The sequence below is a fragment of the Anomaloglossus baeobatrachus genome, chromosome 2 (genome assembly GCF_048569485.1).
Source record: "Anomaloglossus baeobatrachus isolate aAnoBae1 chromosome 2, aAnoBae1.hap1, whole genome shotgun sequence".
Taxonomy (NCBI): domain Eukaryota; kingdom Metazoa; phylum Chordata; class Amphibia; order Anura; family Aromobatidae; genus Anomaloglossus; species Anomaloglossus baeobatrachus.
This window is the reverse complement of record NC_134354.1, coordinates 633495691-633520282: the sequence shown is the minus strand read 5'-3', so window position 1 is coordinate 633520282 and position 24592 is coordinate 633495691. Positions and strand designations below refer to the sequence as shown.

The 24592-nt window shown below is 45.8% G+C and overlaps 1 protein-coding gene across 1 annotated transcript in view; it reads left to right on the top strand.

Moving 5' to 3' along the window:
* Positions 1-4125: 4125 nt before the first annotated feature.
* SUCLA2 (succinate-CoA ligase ADP-forming subunit beta) overlaps positions 4126-24592 on the top strand; it is a 158333-nt gene continuing 137866 nt past the window's right edge. Inside the window, exon 1 of the mRNA XM_075333878.1 lies at positions 4126-4240. Coding sequence (XP_075189993.1) covers positions 4157-4240 — 84 coding nt within the window. The 5' untranslated portion in view covers positions 4126-4156. The remainder of the gene's footprint in view (positions 4241-24592) is intronic.

The window sequence follows — 24592 nt, the reverse complement described above, 5'->3', positions numbered from 1 at the left end:
TCAAAAACTGCAGCATGTTAATTCTTTCAGCCATAAAAAGCCAATGCAAAAGTATAAAAACGCTGCAAACAGGTTTTGTTGCATTTTTGCAACGCTTCTGGTGATTTTTATTATAGACATGTGACGCCCTGGCAAAACCAGATAGTCACAGAGGTTGTACAAATCTCTCAGGTACAAAACTCCATCCTCCTTGGCAGTCCAACACAAAACCCACACCCAGGTGCACAACACCAGCCACTAAAACCTAGTCACCCCTCATGACAATAGGGACACACCAGTGGGCGGGACCAGGCGGATGGGAGCGCCCACCTAGGGCTCCTGAGGTGTCAGGGGCGGGAACACAACAGAACAGCTCAGACAGTAGTCAAGGGCAGAGAGTTGAAGTGAAGTCAGGGGTTGGGGCCCCTGGACTACCGGACTAGGTGGCAGACGGCAAGCAGGACCACAGGTGACGGAGATCCGGTCGCGGGAGACCTTAAGTGGACTGGGGCAGGGTTGTAGCCCGCCGGTGCCGACAGCGGGAATCCGGTCCAGAGGCCGTGCACAGTCGGGGTGCCTGGACCCTAGGGCGAGAAAGGTTTCAAGCCCCTCAATTGACCAGCCGGGGACAAGGTTTCAGGCCTTGTTCCACAGTAAGCCCAGAGAGCAAAATGGAAGCCCAACGTGGGGGATAGGGTGTCCGCCAGAACCCACAAAGAACCCAAGGGTCAGATTTCACGGGCCACAGCTCCCAACATACAAAGTACCGGGAGTGGACTTCCCCGTTCCAAACGGCGTTGTCCCATTGAAGACACAAACACTGAGTGCAGGAGGAAGGGACCCCTGTTTGCTACACCCAGGTGTGGGACACGAATACACCCGCCGGAGGCAACCGGTCACTGGCAATTTGGTTTACCACTGGACTTTGTGTGCAATTCTTTGGAACTGTGAGTACACCATCCATCCCTGGTCCAACCCTGCATGTCAGTCTCCGCAACCATCACTCCCGTTCACCTGGGCCCCGGGACTACACCTCCCCTACCCGTGGAGGGGATTCCATCCTGCTGCCCTGCTCCATCAGCCCCGGGCGTCCCATTTACCAGGCAGCGGCGGTGCTACCAACTCTCACCGCAACCCACGGGTGGCATCACTGACAAAACAATCCCCTCTAATTACCCCCTTTCTACGGTTGTGAGGACGACCGGCTGTACGATCCCGGGTCCGGCTACCACTCGAGCCGCAGTAACGAACCCGGATCCCAGCAGTCCCTGCAGCGGCCCGGCCACCATCCGCAACAGTCTGTGGAATCACATTGTGCACCCGCTGCCATCCACAATCATGGTGGCCGCATTGTGGAATTTTAAAAACAAAGCAGGTCACTGAATAATCAGTGATCTTTAAAGAACCCCCCCCCCAAAGAACCAAAAAAAAAAAAAAAAAAACAGAGGAGGCAGGTGGAGAAGAAGCAGAGGAACCTACCACCAAGTCCCACCTCAATGCACAGAAGACATCATCAGATGAAAACTTTAGAGGATGATTATATAAAGAGAACCTGTCACCAGATTTGGCCCCTATAAGGGTACTTTCACACATCCGGATTTTTGCTCTGCGGCACAATACGGCGTTCTGCAGAAAAACCGCAACCGGCTTTTGTAACGCCGATTGCGGTTTTTTTTTGCATTGACTTACATTAGTGCCGCATTGTGCCGTAGGGGCTTGCGTTCGGTCCGGTTTTTGCCGCATGCGGCAGATTTAGCCGATGCGGCGGCCGGATCGAACGTACCCTGCAACGTTTTTTGCTCCGGCAAAAAACACCGCATCGCGCCGCATCCGGCCGCTGCGGCGCATTTTTCAATGCATCCCTATGGAGGCCGGATGCGGCGCGATGCGGAAAAAACCGCATCCGGTCGCCGCATGCGGTATTTTCCACTGCGCATGCTCAGTAGCATGCCGCAACCGGAAAAAACCGGACCGGCCGCATGTAAAAACTTATGCAAAGGATGCGGTGTTTTCACCGCATCCGTTGCATAGTTTTCACAGCCGGATTGAGCCGCAGGGCTCAAACCGGATATGTGAAAGTAGCCTAAGCTGCGACCACCACAAGTGAGTCCTTATATACAACATTCTAGAATACTGTATATAATAGTCCAGGCCAATCTGTATAACATAAAAAAGAGCTTTTATTATATTCACCTGAGGCCCCTTTCACACGTCAGTGATTCTGGTACGTTTGTGCTTTTTTTAAAACGTACCAGAATCACTGACATACGCAGACCCATTCTAATCAATGGATCTGCTCACACATCAGTGATTTTTCACTGCACGTGTCTCCGTGCAGCGTGCACCCTTGGCCGTGATTCTGCACAGAGACATGTCAGTTTTTGTCTGGCATCACTGATGACCCACGGACCACACTATGGTGTGATCCGTGTGTGATCAGTGAAACACTTACCAGAAAATCACGGACATATTAAATATTCAAAATTTTCAACTTACCTTGCCTGCGATTCGCTGTGCCTGCTCCGCTCTCGGCAGCTTCTGCCTGGCTCATGAACATTCATGAGAGCAGGAAAACCCGACCAGGAAGTAGGTGCTGAGAGCAGTGGGCGGATGCTACAGACCCGAGGCGTTCAGCACCATGGACAGCAGCAGTGAAGGCAGGTGAGTAATGTGCATATGCAATCACAGGATCACGGATTACACATGGACAACCCATGTGTGCTGTGAATCACGGAACACGGAGGGACATGTGCGTGTTTTACACGTCAGTGAAGAACGTCAGTGTTTTTCACTGACGTGTGAAACGGGCCTGAGGGGCGATCTGGTCTGATGTGTGTCACTGGTCTCGGTAGAGCGCCTCCTATCTTTTTGTGATCACTGTCCTTCTTCAAAGCTCCGTGTGGATGACACGTCTTACATTATCCACACAGAGGCCTCCATTGCGCTCCTGCGCATTTCTTTTTGCCCAACCAAGGGTAGAGCAAAGTACTGTAATGTGCATTTGCGGGGAAAAGTCAAAGAACACCTGCGCATGCGCACTACAATACTTTGCTCTGCCCGCAGCAGGACAGAGAGAAGTGCACTTGAGCAGGAGGGCAATGGAAGACTCTGTGTCGATGACGTATCATGCGTCATCCACATGGAGCTGGAAAGGAGGACGGCGAAGGACAGAAGAGAGGAGGCGCCAGATCAAGACCTGAGACTCCCATGGAAAATCAGATATATTATTGAGTACTATTTATTTATGAAAAAAAATAGTAAAACAGCATTTCTGCCACACAAAAGCGATCAGGTCACATTTTGATGTCCATAGTGACATTAGAAAGTTAAAGGAGTGGTCTACTACTTGGACAACCGCTACTTATTCCCAATGTGCGCCCCCATAAACACGACTAAGCCTTTACTCCCCTCCGGTGCCGGCACGGTTCCAGCAGTGTCAGACCTCGCGTTTCCGGGGCCCATGTGACATTGTTGGTCGCGGTGCTCACGTGTCATGTCACAAAGGTGCTAGGAACTGGAGTTCTGACACCGCTGGAACCGTGCCGGCACCGGAGGGGAGTATAGGCTTTGTTATTTTTATGTACATTGGGAATGAGCAGCGGTTGTCTAAGTAGTAGAAAACCCCTTTACTAAAATCTAAAAAAAATGACATCCAAAATGTTTTCTGCAGCTGTTACCCCCCGGTAAGGTATTGCTGCGATCGTGAGGACCCTAAGAATATGTGTATCCACCATAGGACAATGTATAACCACGCACTCCCCGCCGCACCCCCCTTTATATTAGGCCATGTTGTGTATTTGTAGTTTTTTACCTCAGTATTTGAAGCCAAAACCAGGAGTGGGAAAAAAAATACAGAAGCAGTGCCGTAATTTTATTATACTTTCCTCTGATTGTTCCCCTCATGAATTTGGCTACAAATACTGAGGTAAATACTCTACGTGTGCACATGGCTTTAGCCTTGTGCGTTTGTTGCTGTGATTCTCAGGCTTTGCCGCCGGAGACGCTACCATAGAGTATGACCTTCTACCCACAGTGTAAGACAGAGCGTCTACGTCACTGTAGCCTCTTCCGCCAGGTGTGCAGCGCCACAGGCTGGCGTCTCTATGACCATGGCGGGCGCGCCTGCGCACTAAGCTGGCTGCCGGGGCGTGTCTTGTCAGAGACAACAGAGAACAACATGGCGGCCTCCATGATGTACAGCCGGCTGTCAGCGGGTCTGAGGAGTCGGGCGCCCCGGGCGGTGCTGGGCAGCGCTGCGCAGGTGACTTGTGTGTCCGCGCCATCACGGCAGGACGTGTAGGGCGTCCCGTGTGGCCCGGACCGGGTGTGAGGTCTATGGTAAAGCTCCTTGGAGCGGGCTGCTGTGTCTGCTCCGCACAGCTGTCATCCTGCAGCCGAGCTGTCAGTGACAGTCACCTGACATCTCCCCTGCCTGATCTCAACCCACATTTAAAGGGATTGTCCAGCTGAAAGACTGACTAATGACCGGTCCTATGGAAGTCTACACTTGTGTAATTTAATGGACCTTCCTTAATGTCCGCTTCTGCCTCTTTTCTCCGTGTGGTGAGGCTCATCTTCACTTCTGTGTGGAGACGCCATCAGGTCACATGATCAGAGGCTCCGCCCTCCTAAAAGAATGGGAGAAGCGGTCTGTGAAGGTGCATTAGTCCAGGGGTCCCCAACCTTGTCACCTGGAGACCCCCCCAACTCTGATGAGGCCACGTTCTGTGGGATGAAGTCGTAAAAGATATAAGGAAAAGGCATAGAAGCAAGTGAAATGCGTTCAGCGGCTCATCCCCTTAATGCTTCAGACGCCACAGTCTCTACTGACCGCGGCATCTCTGGGGTTAAGCTGCCAGGGTATGGGTTGTCTCTGCCTGTGGGTGCAGACGATGAACAGCCGGCACCAGCGCTCTCCATACCTAGGGGATACCATTCATTGGCTGGTAAAGGGGTCCCTTCTGTATGGGGAAGAGTGCGGCCCAGGAGCATCACCTCTACAGGTTACCAGTGGGATGTGTGCACCATCGGCAGGTATCATGTTCCAGTCCTATCCTGATACTAGGACATACGTCCGTCCCAGCAGGGATCTGTAGAAGGGACGTTGCCAGCACCGCTCAGTGCTGAAATAATAAATATAGATGAATTAATAAAGGATTGTTGTGGCTCCGCTCACTTCTGTGTCGGTAACATCTCCTCTAGAGACACCTGTTTGGACCTGTGCGCCATTTGTCCTAATGTATAGAACGGGCAGGATACCGGTCTATCACGTATCGCGTTATGTGTCTGTAGACATGATGTCTTTATCACTTCTCCCCCATCCCCTGATACAGACATAAGCGTAGGTGTAATAATTAGTCATGAGCGAGCACTAGGCACTTGTAACGAGCAGTTGGATGCCCTGATGGGCGCGACTTGAGTAATCGAGTATAATGGAAGTCAATGGGGAACTCCAGCACTATTCCAGGAAATCGTCCAGAAAAATGCTCGAGTTCCCCATTGATTTCCATAATACTCAGGTACTCAAATTGCGCCCATCCAAGCATTAACTGCTGGTAACAAGTGCCGAGCACTCGAGCGTGGTAGTGCTCGCTCATGACTAAGGCTGCTTTCACACTACGTTTTTTTTTTAAACATGCGTCATGAACGTTTTTTTTTTTTTTTTTGCTGTAAAAGCGGATATTGTTTTTACAAAGAAAAACGCATGCAAACGCAAGTGTTATTTTGCAGGATTCTGTCATTTGAAGTTTATGGGCGGGCATTGGAATTATGTGATCGGGAATGAGGGGAACTGAACGTGACAGACTGGGAGCCGGCATCTGACAGCTGCGGAGGCTCGTAACCAAGGTAAACATCGGGTAACTTGCTTGGATACTCGATATTTACCTTGATTACGAGCGTCTGCAGCTGCTAGGAGCCCGGCTCCCTGCACACGTAACCAAGGTAAACATCGGGTATTCAAGCAAGTTACCCGATGTTTACCTTGGTTACGAGCCTCCGCAGCTCTCAGGCGAGGGGGAGAGAGGGAGGGGGAGAGAGAGACTAATCACACCATACTGGTTTCTGGGCATGCTCAGTAGAGCAATCGGGATCCTATCTATCAGCATGCCAGCGTTCACATGCGTTTGCGTGCAGTATAGTCAGGATCCAGCAATTTGCAGTATTTGGACGCAGCTCAAAAACGCTACAAGTAGCATTTTTGAAAAAGTTAAGACTGCAAGTCGCTGGATCCTCACTAACGCAGGTGAACGCATGTTGACGCGAGTCCATTGCAAATGCATTGAAATGAAAACGCATTTGCACTGGATCCGTTTTTGCGTTAAAAAAACGTTCATGACGCATGTTAAAAAAACGTAGTGTGAAAGCAGCCTAATAATAATAATCCTGTAATATTTAAAGAGTAACTGTTGTTTTAATTATATTTTCCATAACTCAATAGTACAAACATAAGATATATTACAGTTTCTTATTTATCAGGCACATCTGCTTCTTTCTCCTCCTGGACTGATCTTTCAGTCTTAATTCAAGGGTAAAAGGTGAATTCAGGGTAGACAGATTTCTCATTACTGAGGTAGGAGATGGCAGTTGGTGCTTAAAGTCTTATTTTGAACTGTAACTGTCATTTTTTAGGATGAGAACTAATGTCTGTCTGCTTCTAGCTCCTCCATTCTCTGTAGAATTTCAAAAGCACCAACTGTTATCTCATTAATGGGAAGATCAGTCTTCATTGAACAGATACTACTCATTTCTACTCAATAAAAAATCAGTCCAGGAGGAGAAAGAAGCAGAATTTCTACGAGTTACGATGTAGGGCAAGCTTTCTCATTATGTACGATTGATTTATGAAATAAAAATGAAAGCGGTTATTCTCTAACTGAGTATGTAAAATGACCACTGTTATGACCTGACTACTTCTCACAAAAAAATAGCCTTTTACTGTAGGAGGGTGTGAGGAGGGCAGGTTTTGGGAAGATGAGAAGTAGATCAGGGAGTAATGATGACAGGCACATTGGAGAGAGCGTCGACCATGCAGTGCTGAGGAAATTGGAGAAGGAGCAAGCTAAGAGATGGCTGGTGTCGCCAAGGAGGAGGCGGGAGCCCGCTGATGGATGGATTGGGGGGGGGGGGGGCGCGCTGATGTCTCCAAAGAGTAGGCAGAACCCTGCTGATGGGGGGGCTGGTGTCTCCAAAGAGGAGGCAGAAGCCCGCTGATGGGGGGGCTGGTGTCTCCAAAGAGTAGGCAGAAGCCTGCTGATGGGGGGGCTGGTGTCGCCAAAGAGGAGGCAGAAGCCCGCTGATGGGGGGGGGCTGGTGTCTCCAAAGAGTAGGCAGAAGCCTGCTGATGGGGGGGCTGGTGTCTCCAAAGAGGAGGCAGAAGCCCGCTGATGGGGGGGCTGGTGTCTTCAAAGAGTAGGCAGAAGCCTGCTGATGGGGGGGCTGGTGTCTCCGAGGAGGAGGTAGAAGCCCGCTGATGGGGGGGCTGGTGTCTCCGAGGAGGAGGTAGAAGCCCGCTGATGGGGGGGCTGGTGTCTCCAAAGAGGAGGCAGAAGCCCGCTGGTGGGGGGGCTGGTGTCTCCAAAGAGGAGGCAGAAGCCCGCTGATGGAGGGGGGGGGCTGGTGTCTCCAAAGAGGAGGCAGAAGCCCGCTGATGGGGGGGGCTGGTGTCTCCAAAGAGGAGGCAGAAGTCCGCTGATGGGGGGGGGCTGGTGTCTCCAAAGAGGAGGCAGAAGCCCGCTGATGGGGGGGGCTGGTGTCGCCAAGGAGGAGGCGGAAGCCCGCTGATGGGGGGGGGGCTGGTGTCTCCAAGGAGGAGGCGGAAGCCCGCTGATGGGGGGCTGGTGTCGCCAAAGAGGAGGCAGAAGCCCGCTGATGGGGGGGCTGGTGTCACCAAAGAGGAGGCTCCTGTTTCTCTAACTTTGTCCTGTCTGTAGCTATCTGTTATACCAACGCATGGGCCGAGCTTGAAGAGAAGCAGTCGCCTGACACAGGTTGTGGACCCCTGCATTGGAAAATGTATTTATTTATTTATTTTTTTTTTTTTTGTCACCTGTCATTTTCAATATTCTTTAAGTTAGACATCCCCTTTAAATGGGTTTTCTATTTAAGCATTAGTCACATGGGTGTTTTGGCTGGTGTGAGGGGTTGGTGTTTGTACGGTTATGTGGCAGAGGTGAGTGATATTGCAGTGACCCTATCGCTGGTCTGTGGCTGCAGTGATATGAGAGGTGGTATTTCATTGTCTCACTTGGATTCTCAGCCGTAAGCAATGATAAAATTCTTGTCGAAATGTTAGTAGCATCCAACAAGCACCATTGTTTCTTTTGTTTTTTTTTTGGTATCTGTCGTACAAAGTACATGACTATGCATTGTGCGCTATTTGTAAGGGGTTGTGCAGTGTTCATATTTTATCTTAGGAACGGGTTGTCATACACTATTAAGCTAAGCCATACTCTCCTCCTGACGCCCCTGTGGATCCAGCATAGGCTGCTCCTCTGGGTGTTGATGGTGCTAGAAGCGATGAATATGGCATCTGGCTATTTAAATGGCCACTGAAACCTGTGATTGACTAGAACATCCTGTAATTGGGGTTTTCTCTGATGACGTGCCCGTCTAATCACCGGACTGCTGCTTCCAGTCACCGGCTTCAGCGGTCGTATGATATCTGGATGGTGCAGTCATTGCTGATGGTGAGCATGCTTCTGCTTGATATTTTGTTATCCCAATTTTTTTTCTAGAAATTGTAATGGAACTGTGAACAGAGACATATCACCTGGCAAATTTTGAGTCAATTGTTTTTTCAGATAGAAATGTTATGTCAATAATAAAAAATAATACTTTTTTTTTTATGTAAATACTAAAAAATAATAAAATTACCAGTGTTTAGATCTTCTCTAAGGGGTTTGTTAGGACTATAATATATTGATGGCCTCTCCTAATTGAAGAAGCCATAAGTGTCCTTTTTCTTTCTTTGAGGCTCAGCTCTGTACCTTTTTTATAGTGTTGTACCAACGAAGCAATGAAACCCATCCACAGGTTGATTGGAGGGATGCTGCTAGTCAGACCCCCGATGAACTGATATTGATGGCTTATCTTAGGCCTCTTTCAAACCTTCGTGAAAATCACACACGTTTTTCACGGACGTGTCAAAGGTGCGCGTTTCCCTTCGTGAGCCGTGTTTATGGCACACGTGTGTTCTCCCTGACGTCGCTGTCCGTGGTGTTGATCTTTGGTCTCCGGTCCTGCCGACTCCCCGGCCGAAGTGAAGTGAATATGCAATGAGCATAATGAGCGGCGGTCAAAAGCAAGTGACAGCAGCGGCAGAGACAGGAGGGCTGGAGAAGGTGAGTAAAATTTTTTTTAATTTTTTTTGTCTAACACGTGTGTTTTCTCCGGCGCGTGTCACACTGTTCACCTCCGTGTGGTCAGTTTGCGTTCTGTGTGACACCAGTGATGCCGGAGAAAAACTGACATGTTGACGTGTGGAGCACACGGACACACGTATGCTGCACACGGTTCATGGCAGAACACGCACGTGAGCGCAGACCCATTGATTTTAATGGGTCTACGTGTGCCTGTGTCTCCGGTACGTGAGGAAACGGCCAAACACGTACCGGAGACAAGGACGTGTGAAAGAGGCCGAAAGGATAGGGAGAGACCGGTCAGTCTAGCTGATCTGCTAGTTTTAGAGTAACGTGCATGGTTGTTATAGGCATATGTAAATCCTTTCTGTGCCACAGTATGGGGCTTTTATAAGGCACCATATTATGAAGACATACCATCACCCCATATAGCAACCAAACATGGCATTATAAATTGCACAGAAAACCCTCTGTATGTGTCTATATAGAAACAGAGGTCCTTTGTGGCCGTATAGACTTCTATCGGTGCCTTATTATGTCTCAGAGCAGCTGCCCGTACATAGGTCACTTTATGACTCTAGTTATGTGCTGTCACCTCTGAGTCTTCTTTTTTTCATTCTGTCTGGTTTAGGTCCTAAAACTGTTTTGTAATAGAGTGAATCAATGTTTGTAAGATTCCAGTGTATTGGGCATAGGGCATGTGAAATGCGCAGGGTGTAGAGTTACGGTGGAGAAGCCGTGTGTCCTTGTCCTGACATCTAAGATCAGCTGTGTTGCAACATAAGGAGCCAGGCCGTTGCTTGGTAGTGTGCGCTTCACTGATTTAGTAGTTGGCTACTGTACAGACTCGTACTCCAGACCTCACGTGGTCAGTAGATTCTAGCTTTCTGTAACCTTTACATTCTCTGATAACAATTCTTCTTTTTGCCACATGGCCTTCAAAACAATACTCACGTAATCTGTGCATTAGCTGCTAGTGGTGAGGTTTTTTTCATTGTAAATTGATTTTTTTTTTTTTTTTTTAACCCCTTCAGCCCCCGGGCACTTTCCGTTTTTGTTTTTTGCTCCCCTTCTTCCGAGAGGCGTAACGTTTTTATTTTTCCATCAATCTTGCCATATGAGGGCTTGTTTTTTGCGGGACGAGTTGTACTTTTAAATGAAACCATAAGGTTTACCATATAGTGTACTGGAGAACAGCAAAAAAATTCCAAGTGCGGAAAAATTGCAAAAAAAGTGGGATTGTACAATAGTTTTTGGGATATTTTATTCACAGTGTTCACTATATGGTAAAACTGATGTGTGGGTATGATGCCTCAGGTCGGTGCGAGTTTATAGACACCAAACATGTATAGGTTTACTTGTATCTAAGGCGTTAAAAAAAATTCACAAGCTTGTCCGAAAAACGTGGCGCACGTTTTGCGCCATTTTCCAAAACCCGTAGCGTTCTCATTTTTCAGGATCTGAGGCTCAGTGATGGCTTATTTTTTGCGTCTCGACCTGACGTTCTTAACGGTACCATTTTTGCTCAGATGCTACGTTTTGATCGCCTGTTATTGCATTTTGCGCAAAATTTGCGGCGACCAAAAAACGTAATTTTGGCGTTTGGAATTTTTTTGCCGCTACGCCGTTTACTGATCAGATTCATTGATTTTATATTTTGATAGATCGGGCATTTCTGAACGTGGCGATACCAAATATGTGTGTATTTTTTATTTTTTTAACCCTTTAATTTTCAATGGGGTGAAAGGGGGGTGATTTGAACTTTTAGGTTTTTTTATTTTTTTTTAATTTTTTAAAACTTTTTTTTTTACTTTTTTTTTTATTTTACTAGTCCCCCTAGGGGGCTATTGCGATCAGCCATCCGATCGCTCTGCACTATCTGCAGATCTCAGCTACAGAGCTGAGAACTGCAGATTTGCTGCTTCACTTTCAATGCCGGCTGTATTCCGGCATTGAGAGGAAGTGACTCATGTTAGCCACAGGCGTCATCACATGACCCTGTGCTACCATGGCAACCGCCGAAAGTCACGTGATCATGTCACGTGACTTCCGGCGGGGGCAGGGTAAGTCACTGTCATGGCGGCGCCCATATACAATGTAAGGGGTTAATGGCCGCGGGTGGAAGCGATTCCACCCGCGGCTAGCAGGCACACATATCAGCTGTTGATAACAGCTGATATGTGCGCGTCTCGCCGCCGCCGACCGGCGGCAGGGGGCGGGGCTTACCGGCACACGATCCATGACGTATTCAGTACGTCATGGGTCGTTAAGGGGTTAAAGGTCAACCAGCTACAGTGTAAGGTTAAACATTTAGGCTCTGTGCGCACTAGTGTGTTTTACCCGCGGATTTACCCGCGAATTTGCCGCGGAAATTTCTTGAGAAATGTCTGCAATCTTTGTGCAGACATTTCCCAGCAAATTCTATGAGAAAAAAAAATAGCTGTGCGCACTGTGCGGATTTTTCTCAAGAAATTTCCTTGAGAAGAATTTCTCGAGAAAATTTCTTGAGAAAATGAGCATGTCAATTCTTTTCCGCAGGTACCCTGCGGATTTCGGCAGTACAGCCTGCAAAATCCGCAGGGAACCACTCGCGGGAAAATCGCGGCTATTCCGCGGCAAATCCGCATGCGGATTTGGTGCGGATTTTTTCCGGAGGTCCGGAAATCTTTCACTCCCAGAAGTTTCTCAAGAAATTTTCTTGAGAAACTTCACATTTCTAGTGCGCACATAGCCTTAAGGTGTTTTCTTACCTGGCATAGTTATGGTATATCGACAGAACTGGTCTTAAATGTCCGATGGATGCAGGTACCTCAACAGAATAAGCTGTAAGGCTATGTGCACACGTGGCGTTTTTTGAGTTTGTGTTTTTTTTTTAATTCATTTTTCCTTACTTATTTAAATCAATAAAAGCAAGGAAAAATATCCCAGCAAAGTCTGTGAATTGTGACTTGTTGTGCACACGCTGCTTCTTTTTTCCTTGCAGATTTTGTTGCTGAAAACAATGGTTTCTGCTTTTTTTTTTTTTTTTTGCTTTTCTATAATCCACTGCACTGCTTTATCACTACAGTGGATTATATCTGTACAGACCGCTTCCCACACTGTGCATGCAGCATGGTGTGTGAGGCACTCTGTAGCTCAGTAACCAAGGGTCGTCATGGTGATGAGCCAGGGTTACCATGGCAATGGTAAGCAATTCCTCTCCCTGCCTCCTTAATGATACAATAGCACTGATCACAGCAGTTAGGGGTTAAACTGCAAGGAGCAGCGCTGGCACCACTCGGGCAGTGAGAGCCGGGTCCCAGCTGTAACATTAGATGAAGACCCGGCGGCGATCGCAGGGGTCCAGCGCCTGGACCCTTATGATTTCCATGCCTAAACAAAATGCACAAAAGCAGGAAAAAACGCATATGAAAAACGCACAAACTCAATAAAAAAAAGCTCGTTTTTTTCTGCTGCATTTTTTCCTGCCAAAACATGCTTTCTTGTGTGCAGAAAATAAGCACATAAAAGCAACGTGGGCACATAGCCTAAACGTCCGATAGGTGCGGATTCCATTGCTGGGACCCGCATTTATTTTGAGCGCCTCCTCACGTACCCCACCATATTCTATCAGGGATGAAGAGGTGGATGTAGATGCATGGCATACTTCATGCACTTACTCCTCCCGGAAGAAGCGGTATACTACCGCGAAACGGCCGTCGGATGTCCCCCTCAGGACTGGCTCCCCTGCACCACCCTTGCATTAGGTAAGCGCTCAACAGCATTTTACAACCCATTTTGTATATGGCCTACTTACAACGCTTCATCTCTGTTGGCATTTTATTACAGTCTAACTAGCCCATTTTTTATACTACTTATGGGTTTGTTCCATATGAGTTAGTCTCTGTACTCTACATTTTGCTTCCCTAATTGTAACTTTATTGGTGACTTTTTTACTATAAACCCCCACCATATTGACTTTTATCTGTACAAAGGTGGTCCATGGGACCCAAGTGTTTATTCCCTCATCTTGTGCTTTGAATGTTCTATATTTACCCTGTACTATTTATTAATAATTTAATAAAATTCTTATTTGCACTAAAACTCCTAGTGCTCTTGTTTGACTAAAAATTTTACTTTAGCCTCAAATTTTGCATTTTCACAAGAGTAACCGGAAAAAACGCAGCATATAATTTGTTGTGTGATTTCTCCTGAGTACGCCGATACCTCATAAGTGGTGTAAAACGTCTGTTTGAGCGCACGACAGGGCTTGGAAGGGAAGGAGCGCCATTTAAATTTTTGAAAGCAAAATTAGCCGGAATCATTAGCAGATGCCATTTCGCGTTTGGAGACTTCCTGAGGTGCCTAAACAATGGCGCTCCACCACAAGTAACCCCTTTTTGGAAACTAGACCCATCGAGGAATATATCTAGATGTGTGGTGAGCAGCTACGTTGAGCTGTGAAAATGAAAAAAATATGTTTTTACAACAAAATTGTTACTTCAACTAGGTAGCTTTTTTATTCCACAAGGGTAACAGGGAAAAAATGTACTATGAAATTTATTGTGCAATGTCTCCTGACTACTCGATACCTCATATGTGGTGGAAATAAATTGTTTGCGTGCACGGCAAGGCTCGTAAGGGAAGGTGCGCCATTTGAATTTTAGAGTGTATAATGGTCTGGAATAGATAGCAGACGCCATGTCGTTTTGGAGAGAGACATGTGAGGTCTTGTTTTTGTGGGACTAGTTGTTGTTTCTACCGGTACCGTTTCCGGGCACATAACATTTTTGGATCGTCTGTAAGGCTATGTGCGCACGTGTGCGTAATTCATGCAGTTACGCTGCGCTTTGTAGCGCAGCGTAACTGCATGCGTCCTGCGTCCCCTGCACAGTCTATGGGGATTGTGCAGGGGCCGTGCGCACGTGGCGTTTTAGAGTGCAGCGCTTCGGCTTCTGCCGAAGCGCTGCGTTCTAAGAAGTGACATGTCACTTCTTCCGTGCACTTTGCCGGCAGCCCCTGCTCTGTCTATGGCAGGAGCTGCAGGCAGAGCGCATGGAATCGTTTTTTTTTTTTTTTTTCACTACGGACATTTCTGCAGCGATTTAAAGCGCACATGTGCTCTTCAGATCGCTGCAGAAATTTCTGCAGTGACTGTACGCAACGTGCGCACATAGCCTTATTCTCATTTTTGGGCTGGTAGAATTAACATGAAACAGTAATTCAGGAACGGTCCACCCCCCCCCCCCCCCCCCCCATGCCGTTCATTGTTTGGTAAAAGTAACACCACAATTTTACCCTTTGGTTGGGTACACTTACACTGTCATTTTGGTCTCTGACTTGTTTGGAGATCTCCTTGGTCTTCATGGTCTTTTTTTTTTTTGTTAATGGTGCCTTTTCCCTTATGGTGTTGCAGTCTCTGTGGCGTTTCAGAAAAGGTGTCTATATACCGATCATAGGACACTTAAATTGCACATAGGTGGACTTGTTTTTACTAAGCACTAACCTTATGAAGATAATTGCTTGCACCAGAAATTTTTAGGGGCCCTCATAGCAAAATGGGTAAATACATATGCGCTTGGCTGTTTTTTATTTATTCCATAAATTTTATTTTTTTGGTCTATATTTTTCTCTTCACTTTCCCAACTTAGATTATTTAACCCCTTCACGACCTTTGACGGATCTAGCCGTCATGGTGCCCTGGTACTTAAAGACCCATGACGGCTAGATCCGTCATGGCGAAATCGCGGCCCCGGAGCACCGGGCACCGCGATCGGTTTTAAAAAACTGTAGATTCGGGAAGGAGAGGACTTGTACCTGACCTCAGGAGGGGTGGTGTCTCCTTCCCGGACCTACGGAGGCTGTGATTGGCTGAACGGCGTTCGTCAGCCAATCACAGCCAGTGTTATGTTTCAGCCATTGAAAATGGCTGAAGCATTGAAATCCAGCTATGTCAGTGCAGCTGCAGCACTGGCCATTGGCTGGAGCTCAGTGAGCTTTACTGCACCCGCCCCCAGCTCTGATTGGAGAGATCGGCCTTGTGACCGATTTCTCCAAGCAGCACCGTGCCTCTGGAACCGGGTGAGCTCGCTGTAGGAGATCGCTCTCCTTAGCTTCTCCCTCTGTGGAATCTGAGGAGAGCGATTCCTGCGGGCGCCCATCTGTGAGTCACAGCCCCCGATCCACCGCTGCCCTGCTCCATGTGCTTCGCCCCTGCTCTCCCACTGCGCCCCTGCATCTGACGCCGCTACTCTCCCCCTGCATGTGACGCCGCTACTCAGCAGTAAGAGCAAGCGGCGCCAGATGCAGGGGGTGGCGCAGCGGGAGGAGAGTGTCACGGCGGCTGCTCCACCGCCCCAGCATCTGCCGCTCCACCGCCCCAGCATCTGCCGCTCCACCGCCCCAGCATCTGCCGCTCCACCGCCCCAGCATCTGCCGCTCCGCTCTCCCCAGCATCTGCCGCTCCGCTCTCCCCAGCATCTGCCGCTCCGCTCTCCCCAGCATCTGCCGCTCCGCTCTCCCCAGCATCTGCCGCTCCGCTCTCCCCAGCATCTGCCGCTCCGCTCTCCCCTGCATCTGCCGCTCCGCTCTCCCCTGCATCTGCCGCTCCGCTCTCCCCAATCAGCCTCTGCGCCCTTGCATCTGCCACCTCACTCCCCCATCAGCCTCTGCCCCCTCCCTGATCTGCTGCCTGCTGTCTCCCATCCCCTTAATCCTCTGCCCCCTCTCCCCCCTCCCGGATCTGCTGCAATCCTGCTGCCTAGATCCATTCTGTAAGGTAGCTATCCCCAATCTCACCTCCCACTCCCCTTCCACCCTTCCCCTCGCCCCCCCCTTCCTCCGCCACTCCTGCATCCGTTGTGCCCTCACCCATCCTCCACCGCTCCTCCATCCGCCACGCCCTCCCATCCTCCGCCGTGCCCCCTCACCCATCCTCCGCCGCTCCTGCATCTGTTGCGCCCTCTTCTATCCTCCATCCATCTTTTTTTCCATCCCACCTAGTCCCCCCCCCCCCTTTTTGCAGTACATCTGTGCGTTCGTCCTAATTTTTTTTTCTGTAAACTAAGAAATACAAATAAACTTAGTTTAGGGCCAGTAAAATTATACTGTAGTAATCTTCAACTACAGTATTTTTTACTGAATATTGTAAGGGTCAGCCCAGTGCCACACATGAGAGCGATGCTCGAGTCTCACACCGCATCATCCGGACAGGAGTGTGCGGCTGTGTCGGGTGATGCGATGCGAGATTTGTGCATTGCTCTCACGTGTGGCACTTGCCTTAGTGTCAGTTGCAGGTGCATATATATTTTTTTTTTTTTATTTTTTTTTTTTACTGCCGTCTGTATTTTTTATTATGCCAAACTAATATTTCTTTGTATTGGGGGGGGGTCTAGTTTCCAACATGGGGTCACATGTGGGGGAGCTCCACTGTTTGGGCATATCAGGGGGATCTCCAAACGCGACATGGTGCGGCTAACGATTCCAGCTAATTTTTCCATTTAAAAAGTCAAATGACGCTCCTTTCCTCTGGAGCTCTGCCGTGCGCCCAAACAGTGTTTTTCTGCCACATATGAGGTATCAGCGTACTCAGAACAAATTGCCCAACAAATTTTGCGGTCCACTTTATCCTGTTACCCCTGTACAAATTAAAAAATGGAGCCTAAAATAACATTTTGTGGAAAAAAAAAAGTACTTTTTTGTTTTTATGCCTCAATGTATGAAGCACGTGAGGGTTCAAAGTGCTCATTACCCATGTAGATTTATGCCATGGGGGTTTAGTTTCCAAAATGAGGTCACTTGTGGGGGAGCTCCATTGTTTAGGCACCTCAGGGGGTCTCCAAACGCAACATGGCGTACGCTAATAATTCCAACCAATTTTGCTGTGAAATGGCGCTCCTTCTCTTCTGAGCCCCGCTGTGTGCCCAGACAATTACTTTCCACCACATATGAGGTATCTGTGTACTCAGGAGAAATTGCACAATACATTGTATGGTGCATTTTTTCCTGATACCCTTGTGGAAAAAAAAGCTACCTGGTTGAAATAACAATTTCATGGTTAAAAAAAAAAAATATATATATTTTCACGGCTGAACGTTCTTAACTTTTGTGAAGCCTCCAGGGGTTCAAAGTGTTCAGTAAACATCTAGATAAATTCAATGAGGGGTCTAGTTTCCAAAATGGGGTCACTTGTGGGGGAGCTCCATTGTTTAGGCACCTCAGGGGGTCTACAAACACAACATGGCATCCACTAACGATTCCAGACAATTTTGCGTTTGAAAAGTCAATTGTCGCACCTTGCCTTCCGAGCCCTGCTGTGCGCCCAAACATTTGATTTCCACCACATATGAGGTATGTGTACTCAGGAGAAAATGCACAATACATTTTATGTTGCAATTTTTCCTGATACCCTTGTGAAAAAAAAAGCTACCTGGTTGAAGTAACAATTTCGTGGTAATTTTTTTTTTTTTTTATTTTCATTGCTCAAAGTTATTAACTTTTGTGAAGCCCCCAGAGGTTCAAAGTGCTCAATAAACATCTAGATAAATTCCATGAGGGGTCTAGTTTCCAAAATGGGGTCACTTGTGGGGGAGCTCCATTGTTTAGGCACCTCAGGGGGTCTCCAAACGCAACATCACATCTGCTAATTATTCCAGACAATTTTGCTTTCAAAAATTCAAATGATGCTCCTTCTCTTCCGAGCCTTGCCGTGCACCAAAACAATTGATTTCCCCCACATATGAGATATCGGTGTACTCAGGAGAAATTGCACAATTAATTTTATGGTGCATTTTTCCTGATACCCTTGTGAAAATGCTACATTTTATGGCTAAAGTAACATTTTTGTGTAAAAAAGTAAAATTTTCATTTTTTCCTTCCACATTGCTTTGGTTGCTGTAAAGCTCCTAAAGGGTTAATAAACTTCTTGGATGTAGTTTTGAGCAGTGTGAGGGATGCAGTTTTTAGAATGGGGTAACTTTTGGGTATTTTCTGTCACCTAGGCCTCTCAGTCACTCCAAATGTGATGTGGTACCTAAAATTTTTTTTGTAAATTTTGTTGGAAAAATGAAAAATTGCTGATGAACTTTGAACCCTTCTAACTTCCTAACGAAAAAAAATTTTGTTTCGAAAATTGCGCTGGTGTAAAGTAGGCAAGTGGGAAATGTTACATAGTAACTATTTTGTGTGACATATCTCACAGATTTATGGGCATAAAATTTCAAATTTTGAAAATTGCGAAATTTTCAAAATGTTCGCCAAATTTCCAAACTTTTCACACATAAACGCAAAAAATATCGGCCTAAATTTACCATTGACATGAAGTACAATATGTCACGAAAAAACAATCTCAGAATCGCCAGGATCCGTTGAAGCGTTCCAGAGTTATAACCTGTCAAAGTGACACTGGTCAGAAATGTAAAAAATGGCCGGGTCTTCAAGGTGAAAACAGGCTGGGGGCTGAAGGGGTTAATGCTGATTAGGATTGAACATACCCAAATGGTAAAGTTTGGGATTCGTACCGGACAACTCGTGTCCAGTGCTCAAACAATGACTTGTCACGGAAGTCCGTGATCGACTTCGTCGTTTGGTTGCTGTTTGGCTGCCGAATAAAATTTGATAAAAGGCTGTAGCACTTTTCGGCATGGGAATATGCCTGTATACTGTTGGGAACCAAAGAAATACCATATTTTACGGATTATAAGACCCATTTTTCCTCCCTAAAATTTTGGAGGGAAATAAAGGGTGCGTCTTATAATCTGTATGTAGCTTGTGAATGGTCACACCAGGCAGGGGCGCTGCTCTGTGCTGCGGGCACTGTGCTGGTGCTCTCTGCGGTGGTGAGGCACCAGCCATCCTGATAATCTCGGCAGTGTGGGCTTCAAATAATGGCGCTCGGAGTCTGTGCGTGTGCAAATGGAGCTCTCTGCTGAAGATCTCATCTGCGCATTCCCCGCCTCCGACCCATTGATCTCCCAGCAGCGGACTTAAGGAAAATGATGCCCAGAGGTGGCGCGTGCACAGATGAGATCACGGCTCGTATTCGAGCCAATAGCTTATTGTGTGCACCCACCGACTCGGGGCGTCATTTCTTTGAAGCCCGTACTGCTGCCAGTTTCTGGATGTCTGACTGAGCCCACTGCGAGCATGTGGGACACCCGCTACACTGCTTGCAGCAGTACCCTACATCACCACCGCCCCTGCCTCCTGTGTCCCCGCTCCACCACTGCTGTTGCCCCCCCCCTCTGGTAAGACACCACCGGATTATAAGACGGACCCCGCCCTTTTTTTCCCCCTCTAAATTTAGGGTGTGTCTTATAGTCCGCTGCGCCTTGTAAAATGAAAATTAAGGTACATTTAAAAGAATTAAAAAAATAAATTTACATAGGTTTCCTCCTATTTTTGATAACCAGCCAAGGTAAAACAGACAGCTGGGGCTAGTATTATCAGGCTGGGAGGGTCCTTGGTTATTTTGGCCCTTCCCAGCCTAATGTCCCACGACGTCCATTGAATGCTATAGAGCTTCGTTCTCAGAATCAGGCTCTGTAGGTCACTGACCCCGCACCAACAGGCATGGAATTTCTCACTCTCGTGGATATTAGAAATGTTTAAAATAGGGCAATAAATGGATAAGGAATTAATGAACATTTCTGCAGCCTTCGGACCACCCCTTTAACATTCTCTGATTTGAGAACAAGAGTCCCAATTGTACAATTGCCATGAGGCTTCATTTTTTTTAAATTTTTTTTTCTTCCTTTTTTCTTTATTTTCCTCCTATTAAATTTAGCTCTAAGACCTTTTGGTTTTGACATTGACAGTCTTTTGGGAAAACTAAGGTATGTTGACATAACTTTATCATGGCCATGGAGCCAAAAATGACTATTTCTCAAGCAGACGTCACCTGAAGCGGGATGTACAGTACAGACCAAAAGTTTGGACACACCTCATTCAATGAGTTTTTTTCTTTATTTTCATGACTCTGAAAATTGTAGATTCACATTGAAGGCATCAAAACTATGAATGAAAACATGTGGAATGAAATACTTTAAAAAGTGTGAAACAACTGAAAATATGTCTTATATTCTAGGTTCTAGTTCAAAGTAGCCACCTTATGCTTTGATTACTGCTTTGCACACTCTTGGCATTCTCTTGATGAGCTTCAAGAGGTAGTCACCGGAAATGGTTTTCCAACAGTCTTGAAGGAGTTCCCAGAGATGCTTAGCACTTGTTGGCCCTTTTGCCTTCACTCTACAGTCCAGCTCACCCCAAACCATCTCGATTGGGTTCAGGTCTGGTGACTGTAGAGGCCAGGTCATCCGGCGTAGCACCCCATCACTATACTTCTTAGTCAAATAGCCCTTACACAGCCTGGGTCATTCCGTGTCAAGTGGACCAGTGGTCCCCACTCGACGTTCTCCGATTTTGCTGAAAATTTATAAGGATGTACATGTATGTTTTTGAAAAGAGGTTCTGTAAATTTTTAGGGCCAGATCTCAAATATATTGGGCACTGTTGACCTTTCACTGGAGGCCCCCCCCAAGCCTGCGGCTTCAGCTAAGACGATTTTGCAAACTTTGGCACATAGCCATTAGAGTTCTATACTGGCTATGATGCTGAAATTTGGCATACTAGCTCAACTTTTGCTGCTAAACGCGATAAAATTATTACCGGCTATGACAAAACAATATTTCGGCCGCAATTTTGTGTCAAAATAGCATGCAAAACGTGTCGCATAAAATTTATGCCAAACTTTGCCCATATATAACTCAAGACCAAAAACCAATAGGAACTGGTGCTTTACCCTGTACAACAAACATCTTCATGACTTTGCATTGCTGCAATATCACGGTCAAAGCATATGTATTTGTGGAAATATTCACACCCACATATGATGAAAAACTTAAAAAAAACGAATTTTACCTATTTTTAGGTCAAATTTCCCAAAAAGGGTACCCCTAAAATATATTAATTCTGTTATCATTTGAAAGAGCACATTTTTCTCTACAAGGATCATTGGGGGTTTTTTTTGGAGTCTCTCCATTTAAGAAAAGAAAAATGCCACTGAACATGGTGTTATGTATGCACGTAATGCATTGATTTTGTGTTTGATTTTCAGATTCTTATCACATGTTACAGAGTTGTATTGTTGCTAGCAATGTCTATTATAATCAAAAACCTATAAACCTATTGACTATTGTTACATTTTAATGCATATATTATTTATTTTTTAGTGATGGAGAATGAAATTGATGACGAATCGGCCCAGTGCTCTATCGGCCTTGCGAACAATTCAAAGTGCCACCTTAAGACATTCACCCATAGCAAGGATGAGTTGAAATTGTTTACAAGGTTTGGATTGGATGAACAGAAATTGCTGCGTCGACGAGTGGGACTAAATTTTGACGAACATTCACAAATCTGTTTACACCATGAAGCTTCATTGTTGACCAAATATGAGCATTTGCAAAAAACGTGTTGCAATCCTTTTGGCTTACCCGTGGATATTTCAGAGGAGAGATGCCAATGGATGTTAAGCTTGAATTTAGACTTTCAGGAGAACATTCCATTCCATCTGGATCTGATTCAGAGGAAACTGGATCAGCTGATTTTTTTTTTCTTTTAGCAAATTCTTTTCGACATGATACACACATCTTCTGGCCAGGCTTCACATCATTCTTTGTGAATTCGTTCAACTGGTCAGCTGCTAACAAATTGATAGCTCGCAAATTCTTTTTGGTGTTATGACCTTTCTTCCCAAAAGGATTGCAACACGTTTTTTGCAAATGCTCATATTTGGTCAAGAATGAAGCTTCATGGTGTAAACAGATTTGTGAATGTTCGTCAAAATTTAGTCCCACTCGTCGACGCAGCAATTTCTGTTCATCCAATCCAAAGCTTGTAAACAATTTCAACTCATCCTTGCTATGGGTGAATGTCTTAAGGTGGCACTTTGAATTGTTCGCAAGGCCGATAGAGCACTGGGCCGAATCGTCATCAATTTCATTCTCCATCACTAAAAAATAAATAATATATGCATTAAAATGTAACAATAGTCAATAGGTTTATAGGTTTTTGATTATAATAGACATTGCTAGCAACAATACAACTCTGTAACGTGATAAGAATCTGAAAATCAAACACAAAATCAATGCATTACGTGCATACATAACACCATGTTCAGTGGCATTTTTCTTTTCTTAAATGGAGAGACTCCAAAAAAAACCCCAATGATCCTTGTAGAGAAAAATGTGCTATTTCAAATGATAACAGAATTAATATATTTTAGGGGTACCCTTTTTGGGAAATTTGACCTAAAAATAGGTAAAATTCGTTTTTTTTAAGTTTTTCATCATATGTGGGTGTGAATATTTCCACAAATACATATGCTTTGACCGTGATATTGCAGCAATGCAAAGTCATGAAGATGTTTGTTGTACAGGGTAAAGCACCAGTTCCTATTGGTTTTTGGTCTTGAGTTATATATGGGCAAAGTTTGGCATATATTTTATGCGACACGTTTTGCATGCTATTTTGACACAAAATTGCGGCCGAAATATTGTTTTGTCATAGCCGGTAATAATTTTATCGCGTTTAGCAGCAAAAGTTGAGCTAGTATGCCAAATTTCAGCATCATAGCCAGTATAGAACTCTAATGGCTATGTGCCAAAGTTTGCAAAATCCTCTTAGCTGAAGCCGCAGGCTTGGGGGGGGCCACCAGTGAAAGGTCAACAGTGCCCAATATATTTGAGATCTGGCCCTAAAAATTTACAAAACCTCTTTTCAAACATACATGTACATCCTTATAAATTTTCAGCAAAATCGGAGAACGTCGAGTGGGGACGATTTTTAAAACTGGTCCACTTGACACGGAATGACCCGCCTGGAGGTGTGTTTGGGGTCATTGTTCTGTTGAAAAATTAAATAATGGTCCAACTAAACGCAAACCGGATGGAATAGCATGCCGCTGCAAGATGCTATGGTAGCCATGCTGGTTCAGTATGTCTTCAACTTTGAATAAATCCCCAACAGTGTCACCAGCAAAGCACCCCCACACATCACACCTCCTCCTCCATGCTTCACGGTGGGAACCAGCCATGTAGAGTCCATCCGTTCACTTTTTCTATAAAGACACGGTGGTTGGATCCAAAGATCTCAAATTTGGACTCGCCAGACCAAAGCACAGATTTCCACTGGTCTAATGTCCATTCCTTGTGTTCTTTAGCCCAAACAAGTCTCTTCTGCTTGTTGCCTGTCCTTAGCAGTGGTTTCCTAGCAGCTATTTTACCATGAAGGCCTGCTGCACAAAGTCTCCTCTTAACAGTTGTTCTATAGATGAGAAGGTGTGTCCAAACTTTTGGTCTGTACTGTATGTGTGTGTGATTTTTTTTTTTTTTGGTCAATTCTTGGACTCTATTTTGAGCTTTCCCCACCAATTCCCCCCCCCCAAACATTTTAGAGGCCTTTCTTATTTTATTTATTTATTTTAACTCTATGTAACAATGAAGGAAGCAGTTTTTCAAACAAAAATTCTGGAAAAACATTCTGTGCGCACACTGCGTTTTTACCCGCTTTTTTTTTTTTTTTTTTTGCGTTTTTGCTGAGAAAATGGTTGTAACCTTTCTGCAGATATTCCCCAGCTAAACCTATGAAAAAAATAGCTAGTTGTTTTTTTTTTTTTTTTTTTTTTTTTTTTTTTTTTTTCCCCCTAAGAACATTCTTTCTGCAGAATTTCTTGAGAAAAAGAATGTGCATGTCACTTCTTTTCTGCAGGTACCTGCGTTTTTTTGCCATAGATAATGGGAAAAAAAATGCAAAGACCAACCGGCGGGGAAAAAAACCCGGTAAAAACGCATGTGTTATTGGTGCGTTTTTTAATGCAAGCGCGCTAATCTTTCAGACTCTCAATATATTAAGAACAATCCTTTTTCTACTGCGCACAGGGCCTTAAAGGTACTGAGCATCTTCTGGATTTCTCCTCAGCCATCCCATTGAATTGTATTTTAAGGTTGTTATGTCTTCCAAGCAAAAAATGCCTGAAAGATGGTCCGCTAACTTCTTTAAACCACTTGGCATTTCTTGTCATTTTGGAAGCCTGAAGCAGTTAAACAACCAACAAAAGCCTGAACATATGAATATTGTTTTTTTTTTTTTACATAGAAATGAAAAGGTTCATGCTGTAAAATGTTTTGGGTGTATTTCACGTGTTCTTTTTAGAGTGGACCCATTACAAATCAACCTGAAAAAAAAAACAAAACTGGGTGAACAAACCCTAAAGAGTA